At 38.2% G+C, this 20,117-nt stretch overlaps 1 protein-coding gene across 4 annotated transcripts in view; it reads right to left on the reverse strand.

Moving 5' to 3' along the window:
- Positions 1–3,266: 3,266 nt before the first annotated feature.
- The window catches only part of NELL1 (neural EGFL like 1), a 283,549-nt gene continuing 266,698 nt past the window's right edge, over positions 3,267–20,117 (reverse strand). For all 4 annotated transcript variants that reach the window (XM_090140192.1, XM_090140191.1, XM_031607324.2 and 1 more), the window contains 4 exons: positions 13,214–13,407; positions 8,127–8,303; positions 6,516–6,740; positions 3,267–4,521 (listed from right to left, as the gene is read on the reverse strand). In XM_090140192.1, coding sequence (XP_089996318.1) covers positions 4,471–4,521; positions 6,516–6,740; positions 8,127–8,303; positions 13,214–13,407 — 647 coding nt within the window. In that variant the 3' untranslated portion in view covers positions 3,267–4,470. The remainder of the gene's footprint in view (positions 4,522–6,515; positions 6,741–8,126; positions 8,304–13,213; positions 13,408–20,117) is intronic.

A 20,117-nucleotide genomic window follows, 5' to 3' on the forward strand; every position in this document is an offset into this window, starting at 1 on the left:
AGGCATATGTAAATCTTATTTTGTGGGACTGTTCATTGGCAGCCAGTAACAGCAAATAGTATTACCACCATCTGCAAGTAACTTTTGCAGATTACAAGCTACAGCAGTGCTTCACTAACATCTCCCTGCAATGGAATACCAGCTAAAACAGTGTCATGGATTTATGACTTTTGGATATAGGTATTCCACATCATGACATCATGTAATGCACTGGGAATTAAGGAGTTAATACTCCAGGTTTGGGTATCTGTCCCAGAAGAGAAGAACTACTATGTTCCCCAGAGGACTGTTTGCTGTTCTGTTACTATTTCCACTCATGGGGAACAGATAAAAGGCCTTGATAGGTCATTTCCCCTCCCCTCTTTTTGGTCTCAGCATGTGAGCTCTTTTCCTTGCTGCTTGACTGACCACATGTCTCGCCTCAGCAACAGAGTAAGGCCTTCAATTTTTGGACACACTCATTTTATTTGATTTATTAGCTCCAGTTCTAATTATATTGTATTATACTATATTATATTTTATATAAATACTATATATATATATTATACTATATAATAGTCGGTGGGCATGGTGGGGGTAGGTACTATAATATATACTATAGTATATATTAGTGTATGCATATATATATAGTAGTATATAGTATATACTGTAGTATATATTATATTATAGTACCTACCCTTCCATGCCCACTGACTGTGGCCCTCAGTGCCACATCTTCATGGTTCTGGAAGAGGTATTTTGGTGCAGAAAGATCAGAGCCTGATTTTTATCTCCCTTGTATCATTTTACACTCCAAAAATGTACCTTAAGAGGAACTTGTTGGCAGGTATATATTTCTGGTGGCAGAGTATGCCCCTCAAACAACTTCTGTCTTATCACAACATTCACTTAAAATTTTCCATCAAACTGTATCATGGGACTTTTCTAAAATGCTTTCACTAATGACAATTATGTAAGTACCTTTAGAAGTGAGACATTCCCATATTGCTAGTAGGAGTTATGAATTAATTCTATTACAGTCTATTCCACCATTTGTGTAATCACTGCTGACATTTTACCTTTTGCTTTGCAAAACATTATCATCAAAACAAAAACAAACCAAACAATGTTTTGTTTGCCATTATAATCTGATTGGGAAGATGCTATTAATTAACTGCTGTAATTATACTTGAAAACTAGTGCTAGCTCTTAGGAGAAGATGGATTACAGAAAGACAAATGTTATTTAGGTTTCTGAAGCAATAAAGACATATTAACAGATCACCACACATTTCAGGTATTAGTATTTGTGGGCAATAGCTCAGATATGCTTTGGTCTGAATGGTTTTGTGGTTTATTGGGTGTATGACTCCAGGAGCTGCCAGAACTGAACACAAATATTTACTTGCTTCATCACTGCAGGTGAGTCTGAAAGTACATGAAGAGTAGAACTGAGCAGCCCCCTCCCTCACAAGTGGTGCGTGGCACCATATGTCGTATGATGTCCTGGTCTAATACACAGGCTGAGATTTTTTCCAAAAGAAAGCAAAAATATTTTACAAGATCTGGAATTATCTGTTTCTCACTTAGTTACAAGCAGAGGAAATATTCCTCTACAAGATATCAAGCAGAAACAGACACAACACTCCACTTACCAACAGTGACAGTTTGGACTAAGCCCCGTAACTAGTAGAAAGCTGCATGTCGACAATCTTCCTCACTTTAAAATTATTGCTCTTCTTTCACAAAGAAATTTTCAGAAAGCATGCTTCCTGTAATTGTATCTCTCCTTGTAATAAAGGAGATATAAAAATAATCATTATTTTGCAGCAGTTTTACTTCAGTGCCCACAAGGTTTACAGCGAACAGGGATCCAAGGCCCTTCAAATGAAAGAGGTTTTGAAAGTTCTTACCTCAGTCACAGACGATCACAGTGAATTGCATTTTGTGCCTCAATCCCATCTCTGAGCTGAGGATGTAGCTTCTGATAGGAAACGTGATGTGATTAGTGATCACACGGCTTCATATGGAAAAGTTCATCATAGAGTAACTGCTTAAAATGCAACGTAAACAGGTCTGTGCCAATATTTTGACTTCATGTAAACAATTCAAGCTGTGTAACTTTGGAGATAATGACACATAATGCAGTATAAAATGCTCTGAAAGAGTTTTGTTGAATTAATCTGCATTGGGTTCAGGAAGGAAATCCATATATGAAAGGCAAAAAATGAAGTTCTGTGTGCCTGTTGAATACACTCTTAACAAGGTCAGGAGCTTTCAGAGAGCATCCTGGAAAAGGGCTTCACTACTGTGAGTTAAATGGGAAAAGAATGATTTTGAAACCTTGTGCTGTCATTAATTCCATTCACAGAGAATGATTTTGAAACCTTGTGCTGTCATTAATTCCATTCACAGAGCTTCACAAATTGGTTTACGTGAAGACTGGAATGTATGATTTTGTGTAAGTATAAAGGAAGAATTTCTTGCAGTTCTGATACTACTTCTCCAGGCAAACACTCCTCCTTTTAGCAACATCACAAGTTCAAGCCTGGAAAGGACAGCAATTAGCAATTTAAAATCCCATTAATAAAGGAAAGCAATCTGTACATAGGAGTTTATTTAGATGCCCACAAGTTTTAAATCATTCCCCTTTATATCTCAGCCCACGGGATGTCTCATCCAACTGAATTACCGTTGGGTTTTACAATGTGATATACAAAATGAGCTGGCATGATTTACAGACATCCTTGGAGTATCATACAAAACACAACCATTTCCCTTATTATACAATCATTATGGCAATGCAAATATAGTCAATACATCAATAGCTGGAAATGATGGGGCATTTAAAGAAAACAAATTTACCACACAAACCCGTTAGATAAAACAAATAATGTTTGAAAAAAAAAAAAGGGAAGAAAATTGTCTGAATCATCACAATATTTTTTATATTGTTTTGCCACTTTTCCCCTTGTAAGAAACATGACAGTACTTCATTTAAGACTTTTTTCATTTCATAGTCACACTTCATTCTTCTTTTAGCAGTGTCACGTTTTCTGCATGAAGCTATGAAAGCCTCACAGATGTTGACTGTCCAGACAGTAGTCACTGTACTTATTCCTGCACTCCTTTCCACATACTCATTGTTCAGTTAATTGATTAAAAAGAAAGACAAACAAAAAAAAAACACTGCACAAATGAGCAGAACAAAATACAACAGCACATTAAAAAGGTGACATTTAAGCTGAAGATGTCATCATCATAGAAATATATTCTTGCTCTAGTGTCACAAACTTTCTAGCTTCAGGAAAAAAAGTAGGCATAAACAGAACAGAAACTAAACTCTAACCTCAGTACAGGGCTAAGAGTTTTCATTTGTATTTCTATCTAAACGTATGTACTAAAAGACACTGTGTGCATGGTAAATTTAAAACTTTTTCTGTGTTGTAAAATACGAAAAGAGAAGACCTGTTACTGAGCCATTAACTGGGTAATGAATGTTACCAACAGTTAAGGTCTGCTGTCCCGCATGTCACTGGCACAGCAGCTTCTGCACTTTGCCATTACTGTAGCAGTTACTGAGAAGGGGGGACATCATTATCAGTGCAAATACAAAGAAGAAAAAAATCTGAACTAATCGATGACGTTACAATCGACAGCAAAACCTAATCCAGTCCATTCAAACTGTATCATCTTAAGGCCGACCATTTTCTCACTGCAGTATTGAGAGGGATTATACCCTTTTTCAGCATCTGCAGTTTCTCTTGCAAAGCAGAACACAGATAAGGACTACTGACTCTTCTGAATATGTGTTGAAATGGCGGTGTGATGTTTTCGTAGCATTGCTCACTATGGGAGTCTTGCTGCAGCTCCACACACTTGGAAAAGAAAGTGCTTTTTGCCATGGCATTTAGTAAGACAGACTCAGTTGGATTACTTCCATTCTATCCAATCAAATATACCTTTCAATGTTTTAAAATGTTGGACAGCTGTGAAATATAAGTACTATGCAATCTGACTGTACATACATACATATTTTCATAAATACATCCGACAGGGACCTTGGAACTAAGTATGTGATATCATGGGACAAAAGTCACAACAGGCTGTCTCGTTTGTAACATTTAGATCCAAAGTAAGAAGAGCTGAATTCTATCATGTTGTCAATACACAAATTAAAACAAAAATACAGCATTAGTATACCCATGAAATAATTTAAACATGTTTGCAAATGTCTTGACAGGAAAAGTGTGTAATTTACAACACTGAAAACTTGTAACAACCATTGACTTATATGCGCTGTACTGTAAGTCACCCAGACAAGGCTAGCAAGGATGAGCATAGTGATAGGTCCCAAAGGCAACTCCCAAACATCTTCCTTTTGTGGAGACTTTGGTAATTGTCTGTTGTACAAAACACCAACGCATACGGCTTCATTTCAGATGTTAACTTCATCAGTTTTCCTCCCCCTGCACAGTCCAGTCCGAGGATGTCAGTTATTGTTGAGACACTCTAAATCCACCGAGCAGCAGACATTCCCATTCTGCACAGACAAACAAGTGGGTGTCAATCACTGCTGCAGAACAACTTACAAAAAGCACAGGAGATACTAGCTGGTGGAGGCAGATGCATCTACTACATGCAAACAATACCTGCTTAAGCCATCATCCTCAAGTGTCCCCATAGGTCCCAACTGTGGAGCCTTTTTGAGGAGGCTGCTATTCTAAATAGCAATTAAATTATCTCCACCTTTTCTCCCTGTACTGACTATTTACCAACCACCAGAACTGACCTGAACTGTGAATTAGAAACTGGTTGTGAAAGACTCTGGCCTCCATAACAGAATATAGCGCACAACAGTGACAACAAAGATGACTTGATTCATTTTCTCCCATGCACGAAAGTCGATGGCAGGAGTTTGGATCCTACCCATACAGAGTAGCTCTCTGTTTTTCTGAAATAAGAAAATCGTTCACGTTCTTGGTTCAGGGTAGATATGTATGAAGAAAAACACCATGTAGCTTTTGAGCTTTACTCTATCGCTAAATAAATTTCTGCAACATTCAGTCATTTACAAAACTATCATATGTACTAAAAACTACAGAAACCACAAAACCTCCAAATGAGCATTATGTTTATTTATCTATTTATTTTGATCCACCACAAACCAATTGGGAAAACTCTAAAGAATGGCAGAAAAGCTGACTTCTATAGTTTAAAACCCTGAGCAACAGTTTAGTTTGCCACAGTGAACATTAGAACATTTTATACAACACAAAACACATCTTCATAATTCTGTTCAGTAATTTTTGTCAAGAAGCAAGAGATCAGTTTTCACTACAAGAAATACAAAGCACAGAATTCAAGGCTTAACTTCTGTGAAGTCTGAAAAAAGCAGTGGAGGCCAGGTTGGATGCAGCCCTGGTCAACCTGATCTAGTGTCTGACTTCATGCTTGGTAGCCCTGCCTGCAGTGGGAGGGGTGGAACTAAGTGGTCTTTGAGGTCCCTTCCAACTCAACCTATGATTCTGTTATCTGTTCTTCATTAGTCCTAGTCTGTAAGCAGAATTTATCTACTAAAGCCATAAATCCACAGCAACTGGCTTTTGTGACAAGTACCTCCAGGTACTTTTTTTTTGTGAAGTTAGCTATCTTCACCTTTTTATTTTTCTGAACTATTTTGCTATTTCTGCTTATACTACAGCCTTTAGAACAGCTATTTGTGTGAAGGGCAGTGAGGTGTGGCAGAGGGCAGGAGCAGGTAAGAACCTAGTGGACCAGAACAGATGCAAGAAAGATTACAACTTCAAATAGCTTCTAAGCTACTAAACTCAATCAATTGGGAAATGCAGCACTCTGATAGGAGAATTGGGGTAAAAGGACCCAACTCCTAGAAAACACTGGAAAACACCTGGACACAGTACTCCAGATGGGGCCTCACAAGAGCAGAGTAGAGAGGGACAATCACCTCCTGTCCCTGCTGGCCATCCCTCTTCTGATGGAGCCCTGGATACCATTTGCTTTCTGAGCTGCAAGAGCACACTGCTGGCTCATGTTCAGTTTTTTATCCATCAGGACCCCAGGTCCTTCTCTGCAGGGCTGCTCTCAAGGACCGCTCCTTCCAGTCTGTATGGATGCCTGAGCTGCAATGAGTTTCTACTTTCATGCATGCTGGTGAAACTTTTATCAGTGTGTTTGTCTCTGCTTGCCAGCTCTGCAAAAAAACACATTTTCCTGAACGTTCACATTAACCAATTATTAAAATATTAGCCTGGACTCATACTAAAAATTCCTAAAGGGCTCTCCAACAGAATGCCTGAAAATTGCACTAGGATATTACTGATCTGTGCTCAACATTTCCAAGAAAACAAGGACAGATTGTTCTGCTTCCACCCTGCAGACCACAAAAGGCACAGCCTTTTGGTGGGTCAGTTTTTCTGCCCTCAGGTCTTATCTACATCCCTGCAACCAGAACGAGTGCATCCAAGGGCAGAAAGTGACCCTATCTTCATTACCACTTTATCTTGCTCATCATACCTTGCATTTGCAGGTTGTACAAGGAGATCCCACCATTGTCCATACAGCACCACTGAGTCTCGTGATTCCATAGCCATCTAGACAGGTTTTCCTGATGTCATAGGTGATGTTGTCAGCCAGACAGGGGTCACTGACACAGTGAGGACAGCACTCGCCTTCTGAAATGGCTGTGTACTCACAGTTTAGATTTGGACACAAAAGAGGCCAACAATCCACCTCTCCTTCCTGCACAAAGATGAAGGAAAGCTCATTGAATTTATTGCCATTTATTAGCTAGATCTCCATCCTGTTAAAGAGGAAAGTGTTATTTTGCCAAAATTGATATATATTTAATGGATCAGCTCTTGGTGTGGTTGATCATGCAGCTTCAGAGTATCATTTGGTAGTTTCTTGATTTAAAAAACACAGTGAATACAAGAAGATAATCTGAGTTCTTGGGGGTTTAAAAGGCAATATTGAATAGTGCCTTCCAATAGTTTTACATAAACTGTAATTTTTGCAGTAAATATTTATATCCTCTTTCTACTCATGGTCACATAAACGCCACAGTAACTGATTAAATGGGAAATTAACACTGCAGATACATGTAGGCTAGTATGTTAGAGAAACATTGAACATTGACCTAACTAGCAACAGTCAAAATGGGCTTTACTGTCAACTGCTAAAAGAATTGTTGGACCAATGGCAGGTACATTCCACTAGGTGACTTTATGTTAGTATTATGTTAGTATTTAGTATTATATTAGTAAAAAACAGACATTGCTTTAGCATTCACGCGTCTGTACTAAATTGGACTTGCATTAAGCTACTTTCTAAGCACTTCAGATATTGATAACATCATATAATGCACATAACCTGATTTACTGCATCACTGTCTTTCAGCTCTGTATGTTTGTTAACCTAATATTAAAATTAGGCAAAGAAATGCTGACTACAAACACGGTAACCCCTGTAAAACACATCATGTTTTATATTTACCATTGCTATTGGTGATGTTTCAGTTTCTAGCTGTTCTTTTGCAAACATTAAAAAAATTGTAGAATACAAAACAGAATACTTACTGCTGTACATTATGGATGATTATCACTTAATGGTAACTTAGCTTTGAATGTAATTTGTTTCCTGATGCTCAGACACCTCTTGATTAATATCATATGTGAAGACAACGTTATACAGACAGCTATAAATGGAAAACTGATCATTTTAATGAAGTTCACTGCTGCAGCAATTAGTATATCTGTGCAAAAATAAAGCTTTGGGGAAATAATCTACAGTGCCTAATGAGAAAAGAAGCACTCTTTATTTTTCATGCTTGTCTAGTAATTTTGCTTTGCTTTATTCCGTCTTTTCTTGGTTAATTTTTTGCTAATTCACCATATGGCACTGGCACTTCACCCTTCCAGCATCTCCTGAGTTAAAAATGCACTGTTTATATTGATAAGACAAGTGGACCAGCTGATGTAATTAAAAGCTGAAACTCCTCCAACCGAATCCATCACATGTGAAATAACTTTAAAAACCCATTTAAAGAACAGATGACCTTATAAAAGCGGGCTTTGCTAGAAATCCCAATCATTATCCTTGCTCCCCTCCAAAACGCTTTACCCATACCAGGCAACGACACTGCTGACAGCTGTAGGTCCAGTTGTCCCCGCTGCGGTAGAGCTTGTGCCCAGTTTGGTCGAGGCACTGGCTGGTGACACGGGTGTCACACTCCGGGCAGCAGAAGAGATCAGCGCTGGGATTCTCGCAGTCACAGGCCGTTCTCCTGCAGAAAATTTTCCCATCCTGCAAGGACATATTGCCCCAATGTCAACCACAAACCACCAAACGGCAACATCTGATGTTAAAGTTGGTCCCTTTAACTTTGTAGGAATACGACGTAGCGAAATCACAGTGGCACTAATTGTTCTTTACTGTGAACTCATAACTGGATCTATTCCACATCTGAACCTATGAGCTTAAAGTTAAACGGATTACAAACTATCAGCAACCATGATAACTCTTTCCATGTATTAAAGATAACTTGTTTCCCCACAGGCTCTCCAAAATATGGTTTTGCTAAATATTTACATAATGCATTGGATGGCACATTTTGTTAAAGACCATTAAACAGAATTGTTTGGGATAAACAAAAGATTTGCTTCTACATCCGAAAAGGATATATACTCTTTGCATCAGAGAAAAACAAATTGATTTTAATTCTAAACATGAAAATTGGAGGAGTTTTGTTTGAAATTATACTGTTTACTATAGGTGAGCCAACATACTGATATGCCACATGTAGACTTGGAGCAGAAATCATAGTTAGCAACAAGGAGATTATTGAAAAGTTTTGACATCAAATTCTTTTGAGTTTAATGCTGATTATCGGATTACTCCTTATTCAGGCAAGCCTCACCTGCAGCCAATCTGAAGCTGGTGCTGAGGGACAAATGAAATTATAGTCTGCTTTGAATCACATCTGTACAGTATGCAAGACAACTGCACTCATTTCATTGGAGCTTTTCCATATTGTCATCAGAACCTTGTTCTGAGTTGATAAACCCGCATCTGATGTAAGCGGGACACGTTTTTTCATTGCCATCAAATAAAGGGATATCTATCAAAGCAAGGAAATATTTTTCCTCTTGATGCTTTTCATCAGTGATTACTAAAAAGAGGCACAGCAGTCCTGTAGGAATTCGTTTGTAACTTGTTTTTAAACAAATCCAGGCTTGATCACAATGCAACATGTAGAAAATCAGCATCAGGTAATCATAATGTCTCCATCAGGCAGTGTCACTGATACATGCCATAGTATTTTTGCACTGATTAGCATATTGCTTTCTGGTGTAAGAAAAATTAGAATGGCCTATTAAGGAAAGATAAGAGAACTCAGGATTACAGAAATGTAGAAAATGTACCAGCTCAGCATGGTTCTGAAGTGCTTTTGATAGCCAGAGGGAATCTGGCTAGATTGCCCCACTGGCTTTCTTGTGCTCTGCATCAAATTAAGGTAACTGAGAATTCTGTGCTTGTGGCTGATTCGTCACTTTAGCGATGGGAGAAGGAATTAACAAGCTTTGTTTTCCCTGGCTCTTGTAGTTGGGGTAAATCAGAAAGTAAGGAATACAGTTCATGACCCAGTTCCTTGTCTGCTCCTACTGGCCAGATGCAACACGTGGAATTAAGCTTCTCCTCCTCAAAACCAAAGTCATCCTTGCATTTCAGCAAGTGGTGAAAGAGAACTGCAAATCTTCTCCAGTGGAGAGTTATGACCAAATCTCTGTTCTCAAAGGTGGGAAAGGAGGACTGTCTCTACCTCTTGCCAACAGCAGGCATCAGGTTCCAGACAAGCTGTGCCAGGTGTCTTTTGCAGCCTAGTGCCACCAACAACAGTGCTCTCTCTCCTCTTCGTAATGGAGTGCTGATAAATAATGGTTAGCAACTACCTGTCTGCTTGAGCCCACTTTACTTTCTGAGCTTTTAAGAATATTTTTCAAATTCCTCTTTCAACTGGTGACAGCACTGGTAGTTATCCTCTACTCTGAGCTACCACGCTCCTACCTCTGGGGAGCAGCTAACCTTTTACTTTGTCTTCACTCTCTGTATTTCAGAACACCGACTAGACTTGATAATTTTGCCAGAGACCTTTTTGTAATCATAATACACTGCTACTGTCCTTATTCCTTAACCATCTGTGTTTTATCTAAAATCTCATTAATTCTATGCCTTTCAGAAAATGTTTTTATTCCTATACTGCAAGGACATAAAACCTCTGAAGCTACAACACTATACTTGCATCTTTGCAGGTCTGCACTAGCATTATGGGTTTTGATAGGAAAAAGTAAGAAATAGAAAGAAAATAATTTATTTCCTTTTGATGGGATAATGACATTTAGCATCTTATTAGTATCTCTTCCTCTTTGATTTTCCTAAAGTTCTATGGGCTTCATAAGCATCAGAGCTATGAACACAAAACTGCTCTTAACAAAGATAAACTAAGTTGCAGAGGAATCAATGAGGAATCAATGTAAAGGGTGACTCAAGTTTCCACAGAAAACCAAAGCCAATGGGACAGAAGTCAGAACCTGAAGAAACCAGACCACCATGCTATTCTCACCATCAGGAACACACTTCATCTGGGCAGTGTTCCCAGTGCTGTGCTTATCTCCCAGACCTCTTTTGCATCACAAATGAAGGGTTATCTGAATTAGGGGACGGACACAAAAGCTCACATATAGCCTGACACACAACCAAATATGTATCTCTTTGCAGCAGAGGGGAACTCCCCTCCACTCCCCTTCACATTTCTATCAGTCTTTGTGTGTTAAATTCACCATAGTTCAGGAAGATACTTTTAGAGGATGCATCAAACACACTATTGCTACGTTAATTATACATTCAACTAATTATTTTTTGAGAGTTTATGGTTTTGTAAACTTTGTCCCATTTTGAAGAGACTGTGTCTGATGAAACACTGGAATAATCCTTCTGCTTCAGAATACAACTGAAGTAATACAACTTCTCATGTTTGATATTATCCTACTCCACCTTACTTAAAGAACTTCAAAGTGAAGTCTGCTATCTGATTTCTTTTGTACCGGATTCTGAGTCAAATTATTTTCAAGACAGGATCCATTCCAGTTGCTGCACAAAATATATTCCCCTCTACGATAAGTTTAACAAAAGAAAATCCAAAAGAAAGCATATTATTTTAAATCTGAAACACTGATTTGTTTCCTAGAGATAACAGGTGAGTAGGATCATTTTAAAGTCAGAGTAAGAAGTATAAGGAATGATTTAGTTACACTCTGCCCTTTTCCTCACTGAAAACAGAGCAAGCTGCACAAAGGTCAAGCAGGACCAGCTCTCCATGCAACTGCATTGAAATGGTAGAGCCCTGCAGTAGGTTTGGAGAGTCGTCTGGTATACTGGAAGCAATCACAATTTATAAAATACATCTCAATAACAGATTTCAATAAATGCTGAGTGCAGGCTTTTTTTTATGCTTGGGATATGATGGAGAAGTAGCTCTCCCTGTTTTACAGACAAGAATTTGGCTCTTGAAACAAGGCAGTTATTGGCATGAAATAAAATGCAAATGTTAATTCACAGAGAAAAAAGACTAGAAAATGAGGAAGATATAAAGGAAGAGTCATAGCAAAAAAACACTGCCAAGCTTAGTTTAAAATCTCAATGCACTAGTCAATCATTTCATGTATTTTCATATACTAATAACAGCATTCAACATAAGAAATAAGAGCAATGAGAAATGGCAAAGAAAACAAATTACAGGCAATTTAAAATAGGAATACTAATAGTTATAATTCTGCAAAGGCAGACCAGATGTCTTCACATGTATTAAACTGTTTACTCTATTGACTAGAAATCCTTTCATAAGCCAGCCTGTTCCCCAAGATTACAATAAAACCTTGATATGTATTCAGTGGAGTTGTATACTTCAACTTCTGAAGGGAGGAGTTTTAGGGAGCTTGAGGCTACTTGAAGTAAAAAAATACAGGAACTAACAAGAATATATTCCCATCTGAGCCCAAAACAGCAGGGTAGTTTGTGGGTTCTATTCATTCTAAAGTCTTGATACTTGATAGTTGATACCTTTCTGGTATCCTACTGCAATATAGATAGGGTGAAGTTTCCAGTTTCTTGTAACATGAACATAACTTTTCATCCCTGTACCCCTCCAAACCCTCTGGTGTTTCTATGGCTCACAAGCATTAGGACACAAGAACAGACAGACCACTTCTCATTCTTTATGTTCAGCTTGTCACAGTAGCCAGAATTTCATTTTAATTATGTAAGGACCAATAGTGTTTCTGCAGTATCTAAGCACAGCTTTACCAGTGCTGTGAACATATCAGATCAAAGTGGCCATGAAAGATTTACCATTCCTCAGACTGGTGCAATTCTACAGTTCTGCTGAATGTTAGGGTGCATTTCAGTGACAGTGCCCCTCTTTAACCAGTGGAAATGAAGAAAATATTTTAATTTCATTAGCATGCTCGAAAAGAATGGTCAATTTCCAGAGGGGGTGGGGGAAGGGAGGGAAGGAAAAAAAGAAATAGAGGGAAAAAGAAAAAGAAAATGGCTCTGTTAACTGTCAAGTTGTTTTTTATATATCATGTCTGGCTTCTCCAAAGTTGCAAAAAGTACCGCACTGCTTAAGTGGGAAAACTGCCAACACAGCCAAGCTGGGATGCAAAGGAGAAAGTTGGCCTTTGCCCTCTCCACTTGAGAGAATTAAGTGCTTAGTGATAAGTCCTCTAGTCATGCTTAGGTATTCCTTCTTAACCACTTAATTCACACGTATTCAGGCCAAAGAGAAACACAACTGATGAATACTTGTCCTGAGAGATGCATATTCACATGAAACAGAAGCTGAAAGCCCTTTTTAGCATCCAGAGTAAGCATGCTGATCACCTGCACGTTGCACTGAAGGGTGACATGAGATCCCCATGAAGGCCTGCCCCAAATGGCTCCAGCCCACAGGATGTCATGGTAGAAGAGTTAGTCACTATTCAGCTGCAGGTGCTTTGGCACAATAAAGAAAAAAGAAGTCAGACCCAGTGAATTTCCCAATGACTGCTTCAGAGCCCACAGTAGAGCTTACCTTCTGCCCCAGCACCGTGGGCTCAGAACAAGCATTTTGCCAGCACCAGTGGCACTGCAATATGGGGTTTCTGACATGATCTCACCTTGCAGGAACAAACGGAGCATCTGTCCTCCCTCAGGGTCCACACCTGCCCGTTCCGCTTGAAGCCGCCTTCATGGAGACAGTCTCCAGTACAAGATGGTCCAGATGGACAAAGGCAGTCAAACCCTCCTGCCAGGTTCACACAGGCTGAATCATTCCAACAGGTGTGGGTCTTTAAGGCACACTCATCGATATCTGCAAGACAGCAGATTTATAATGTTTTGGGCACGTTTTTCCACAGGGCAAATGCTATTTTAATAGTAAGTAATTACTGTGTTTTTACTGGTGGAAAAGAGTATCTTCTTTCTGATATCTTCCATGTATGTTTGATATTAATCACTGTTTTTTTCCAACATATTCATCAGTGTTCATTTAGATTCCACAAAGAATTCTTAAACTCTCACTAATAGGCTTAACTGTAAATGCTGAGACCAACACAGCTATGGAACTACCTATCACTGATCACTAATCTGCCTTCAGACAAGGGTGTTTTGTGATTTTCCAGTGACTAGAAATCAGTCTGTTAGACTACTCTGTTCTGGATTTTGCATCAAAATAGTGGGGCACTCTTCTTCATAAGCTCCTAGCATGGTCAATGTTTCCCATACTAATAGCTATGAACTGCATCCTTTTCCTGTAGTAGGAAAGCAAAGTGAATTAAAATAAAAACAAAAATCAAAGAAATCAGAGGCATCTTATACACACACACAAAAAAAAAAAGTATTGAAGCTGTGCAGGAATAGTGTGATTTAGCAATGGCACAAAGAAGAAAGTAACAAAATGAAATCATTATACACTAGAGAAAAGTGAACTACAGTATCCCATTAAAATTTCTTCTGGAGGAGAGCCAGTAAACCAGTGAGTCTCTTTTGTTTCAACCTTAACAATGAAAGCTCTAAACAACATTGGGAGGGAAACTAGAGAAGATCCTATGGAAATATCTGATGGTTTTTTTTAATGAAAATTTCTGATTACAATTACGTGAATTCAGATATTACAGGTAAGAATCTTCAGATCATTTAAAATGCCCTTATTGCTAGGGTGAAATTTATAATTGTTTAGTATTTCCCAAAAGTACATTTAATTCCTCTCTAAAGCAACAAATTTAACAATTCAATAGAATTTAAGAAGAAAAAATTGCCTAAACTCTAATTAAGTGGGATGTGATGGCTATTTGCCATGCTTCTTGGATAAGTGCCATGGGATCACCAGTCCTCTCCTCAGAAAGCCAGAACTTAAAAAAAGATGTTAAGAATTCTCTGAACAATCTGAAGGAAATTAACAATCAATTCACTAAATTTCCACTGTTCTGATTAGTAAAATTCCTTGTTTGATTCATTTCCTGTTGCCCAAATGGCATTAATCACCAAAAAAGAACATTACTGCTCTATTTTCATGCCACAGCACTACAGAGTATTTGAAAAGCCCACTAGCAGTGCTGTAGCAGGGATTCCACAAAGAGAAACTGAAACTTGTTCACTGTTGTAGCAGAGCCAGAGTATGACAGAAGTAAAAGCCATGATGAGTGACATGAAGAGAGCCATGAATAAATTGGTATGGAAGGAGTTACACACAAACAGCTAGAGTAAGACTAAAAATACTTTTTAAAATAGCCTGTTTTCCTTTCAATAAACTTTACATTATATTATTTTGTCAAAGAAAAAGGCACAGGTGCAGCATTCACTTGGTCTTTGTTGACATCAACAAGCAATATTCAATTGTCAATATCCTCTTTGCCATATTAAGGGCTTTTTGAGCTGCATATATAGAGTATGCAGTGGGATCACAGTGCAGATTAGAGGGGTATCTTTCACAGTTCAAAATGGAAAGGATTTCACAGGTGAGCATAAAGCCATACTGCCTACACAGCTCCATGTAATTTCTTATGACACAGAAAACTGATTCTGCTTCCATATAATTTAACAGATTTATGGAAAGCCAGATGTTAGCAATTATCAAAACTAACATTATTCATATTCTCAGTGGTGTTGACCTGTTCATACGACATTACTTAATGTGTTATATATATCCAAAAGGGAAGAGTGCCCAATTTACACACTGCTGCTTCTTTCAGTTCAGCATGCATAAAAAGGATGCCCCTATTAAGAGAGGCCCAACATGGTAAATGGGACATTCTTGACAAAGAAACCAATCGAGCAAAGCTGAGTAACACAGCATGAACATAAATTCCTAATTGCTACTCCTTTTGCTCTTTTTTTTTTCTTTCTTTCTTTATGCAAATGATGGTTTCTTATTATTTTATGACATTTATTATTTAGAAGTTTTAGCGATAAATCAAATATAAAAGGCTTGGACACTGCACTCATTTCCAGCTGAACTTTTAATAGAGCTAATTTTATGAGAACATCCCTCTGGCATTTTTTTCTTGTCGCTGATTACATTTCTAAAAGTCTGAACAAACAGTCAGCATTCCCAGGAACTTGAGGAAAATAAGTCATAATGTTGTATTTTTGTACTTTCATTCAGCAAGCCAAAAAGGAAAGAAATGGGGGGTGGGGAGGGAACATACACACACACACACACAAAAAAAAAAAAACACTGACAAATGCTTCCACATTTTTAGCTCCTAGTTAGCTTAATGAGGTACTTTAGCTTAACGGAGATCACATGGTATTGCTGACATTGATGTTAGATCAGCATGTATATGGCTGTGTAAAAAAATAAGGAAGAAAACACATAGAATCACTCCGGTTGGAAAAGAGCTTAAAGATCACCAAGTCCAACCACAACCTAACCATCCTACCCTAACTCTAACAACCCTCTGCTAAATCACGTCCCTGAGCACCACAACCAAATGGTTTTTAAACACATTCAGGGATGGTGACTCAACCACCTCCATGGGAAGCCTATTCCAGTGCTTCACAACCCTTTATGTAAAGAAGTTTTTCCTGAAATCCAACCTAACTTATCCTGGTGCAACTTGAGGTCCTGTCACCTGTCACCAGTGAGAAGAGACCAACCCCGCTCTCACTGTAAGCACCTTTCAGATATTGGAAGAGAGCAATAAGGTCTCCCCTCAGCCTCCTTTTCCCCAGACTGAACAGCCCCAATGCCTTCAGTCTTTCCTCATAGGGCACATTCTCCAAATTCTTCACAAGCCTTGTTGCCCTTCTTTGGATCTGCTCCTCAGTATCCTTTCTGCATTGAAGTGCCCCAAACTGAACGCAGTACTTGAGGTGAGGCCTCACTAATGCCAAGTACAGGGGTAGGATGACTTCCCTAGTCCTGATCACCACACCATTCCTGATACAAGCCAGGATGCCATTGGCTTTCTTGGCCACCTGGGCACTCTGCTGGCTCATATTCAGCCGACTGTCCATCAGTACACCAAGGTCCCTTTCCATCAGGCAGCTTTCCAGCCACTCCTCCCCAAGTCTGTAGGGTTGCCTGGGGTTGTTGTGACCAAAACACAGGACCCACAGTCATATTTACTGTGAAATTTCTCTTAACAATTGGAATTTATGTGTCAACTTAGCTGTTGAGAAATCAGCATAGTTTAAAATTCTGAACATGTCCAAAACAATCTTCTAATGAATATGAAAATTGTATGATAAAGCTCTTGCATATAGATTATTTTTATATTATTCAAATCCTTGCTCAGTTCAAATTCCCCATGCTCCCATCAGGTTCCATTTGCTTTCCCACAGCTGGTTTCAGAGGATATTGGCCCACAACTGCAACATATAACAAAGCACAAGGCAAAACTGTACACAAATAGTATTGCCCATCATAACAACACCAAGCAGAAGGTGAAATACTCATCGATAAAACTAAGCAGTTTTTAAGAACAGACAAGCAAATATACAAAACAGCAAGGAGAATTCCTAGTCTTTCTGTATACATAACTCAAGAACAAGACATCTTTATTGAATTTTGCAGGAATCAGTTCTTCCATACAATCTGCCAACCTGTGAATACAATTTCATTTTCCTCTTTTTATTCAAACTTAGAGTATGATTTTGCAAGATTACTCGTTATATTGCGATCATCTGTTGCATAAACTACTAATTAACACAAGTAAACAGGGCAGAGCTTTATTTCTTCACTGAACAGCTTCTTTTCAAGAGTGAAGAGTGCAAGAACAAACAGCATTGACTATAAACAGAAAGTTGTTTATGTGGCTAGCCTGCTATTTTATACCAACAATACATCGCCAACAGCAAAGTGACTGTTGCTAAGACTTGCCACCTCAAACATTGTACAGGGCTATTGTAAAACTGATCGAAATCTTCACTCTTCAAATACTTTAAATGTATGCTTCTCCTCACAAGCACACAACAGAAGTACTTGATAGATATTTTAGCTATAATGCAACCGGTCCTTTTGTGTGGATGGGAAAAAAAGAAAAGCCACACAAGACGTACTGACTTCTTAATATGCTTTTGAAGTACATAAATGTAGCTTGGTAACGTGGGCATACAAGAAAGCAGAATCAAAATGGAATAGAATAATCCCCTGAGATGCAATTTCCTTTTCCATCCTTTTTGGCTATAACGAGAAGTAATTTGCCTCAGATATTATGAGAGGTCCCACAGACATTGTATTTGAATGGGTAGAAGACAAGCATGACTGTACATATCAACAGAAGTTCATTAACTTGGTTTCACTGAAATTTCAAACCAGTCCCCAGCCACTCCATTTCTTAGCTTTTCAGGCTATTCAGGTTTTAATGGTGTGACTTTTCTATAGCATCTTAATAAATGTGTGCAAGCATGTCATGCAGCGAGGTGCTCTGTAATATCATGATAAGTTGTTGCAGAAGAAAGAACCCTACTAATGTGCTAATTCTAACTGTTATGCTACATTAAGCCATTACATATAATGTTATGTGAAAAATATATGCTTGACTCCCAAACAAATATGTGTAACTAAGCACTGTTTTGACAATTCATTTTTCAGATGCAATTTGTCACAAAATTATGTATTTCTCCTCCTTCTAAAACAAAAAAAAATTGACTTGGATTCATCTTTGAAAAATCACTAAACAGATGCATTCTTTTCATTAGAAAATATTTTATGATGGTACTTGTATTCTATAGAGACATAATGGTCTATTAAAGAACACTGTACAGAAAATGAGATTCAGAATGTAGGATTTACTAATGCTTTCTAGAAGTATAGAAACTACAAAGCACAATTATCTTAAAGACATGAAACTCAAATTTCTCACAGAACACAAGAATCAGAATTTACTAAGCGGAAAGTAAGCAAGATTATCTTGCAGCACAAAATCAACAGATAGAGACTAATATCATATGCTTTATGTTCAGTGAGCAAAACAAAGTTTAAGAGTTGATCCTGGATATTCTGTACACGTAAACCTTTCTGCCCACATTCCACTTCTCTAATGATAGGAAAGCAATGGCAGAGAGAAAAATTTCTGAAGGATGGGATGGATCTAGCTTTTTGTTTGACAGAGAAATAGGGCACAACAAACAGAAAACAAATCTGTTCTTCCATTGATTTCCAACCTAGTTAGTAGAGAACACTGTAGCACACTATGGAGTGTATTAAAGCCTACAGTGCATAAAAGGTACAGTGTATAAAAGGAATCGGAAATTCAGTGCTCTGTGAATTGAATAATTCTCTACAGATGAGAATCAACTCTCTTAAAGGGATATGGAGAGAGATGTGTATAATTTACTTTAATTTGCTTCTACTTTTCAGCCTGCAGATAGGAGTTTTGTGACACGCTGTTTACTTCTCCTAAGAAAGCATTTTCTTTGACAGTTATTCCCTTTTTTAGGTTCTGATAATCTTCAAGGCTGACACTGAAAATTCAGTGTTGAGAGTTTATTCAATAATAACCCATTGCATTAGCAGTATTTGGACACAGGTACTTAATGCAGAGCAGCAGCAATGCACGCCAGTTGCATCAGCGTGGTTACAGTGAATAGTAGTTAATACTGGGATACTGTGCATCTTGACAAGAAATGCTCTATAAAGCATTTTGATGGGGTTTTTTAATCCTAAATTGTAACAAAATTCATATTTAAATAAAGTAGAGAAGGGGAAAAGGGAGGAAAGGGGGAAGGGAAAAGGAGAGGGAAAAGAAAGGGAAAAGAGAAGGAAATAGAAACACCTAGCAACTACAGTCTATGTATTTTTTATTGCAAAAGAAATTTTGGTAGCAACTTAGACATAGCAATTGTCTTTTGTCTGCAAGCAGTATTCTAAATAATATAGTGCAAAAGGCCAGTGCCTCATCAAAACGATACCACTGGAAATTAAATTACATTCTCTTAATTTGAGTCTGCTCACCATCTCCCTATTAAGCTGACATCTTTTGTAAAAGCATGGCTGTGAAAATATATTCCCTTTTCCAAGTCATCTATGTTGACGTTTTGAGCAATAACATATTCAGTCAAGCTTGAAGCGCCCTGGCCAAGTCACCCATCTTTTTGCCCAAGCTCTAGCACAATATTATGACCTTCCCCACCACATCTACTGTTATCTCATAGGCAGTGAGGTAAAGCTTTTAGAATCCCAACACCCACCATATATACACATGTATATATATTTTAAATGTTCTGAAAGCATTGCTGAGAACCTACAAGCAATGACCAAGTGCCACCTCCAGAGGGAAAGGGGAGCCACCCCACACCAGCTGCCTGGGCTTTGGGCTGTGCACCAGAGCTCAGTATTCCCTCTCACTGCCTTATGATTTTTCATCTGTTATTATTATTATTTTATTGTTGCAGCTTTTAACATTTTTATTTTTATTTTCTCCTATGCCTGCTTATTGTTCTCCAAGATCTGTCCTTCAGGAAGGAAGAAATGCTTCAAAACATACTGAAGGGCAACAGGCCAAATCCAGCTCAGGTGCATACTAGGATTTCAGTAAAATACAATCCTAGGACAAAATGCTGTTGCTAAGCAAATGA

Source organism: Phasianus colchicus, chromosome 5 (genome assembly GCF_987193195.1).
Source record: "Phasianus colchicus chromosome 5, bPhaCol1.hap1.1, whole genome shotgun sequence".
NCBI lineage: Eukaryota > Metazoa > Chordata > Aves > Galliformes > Phasianidae > Phasianus > Phasianus colchicus.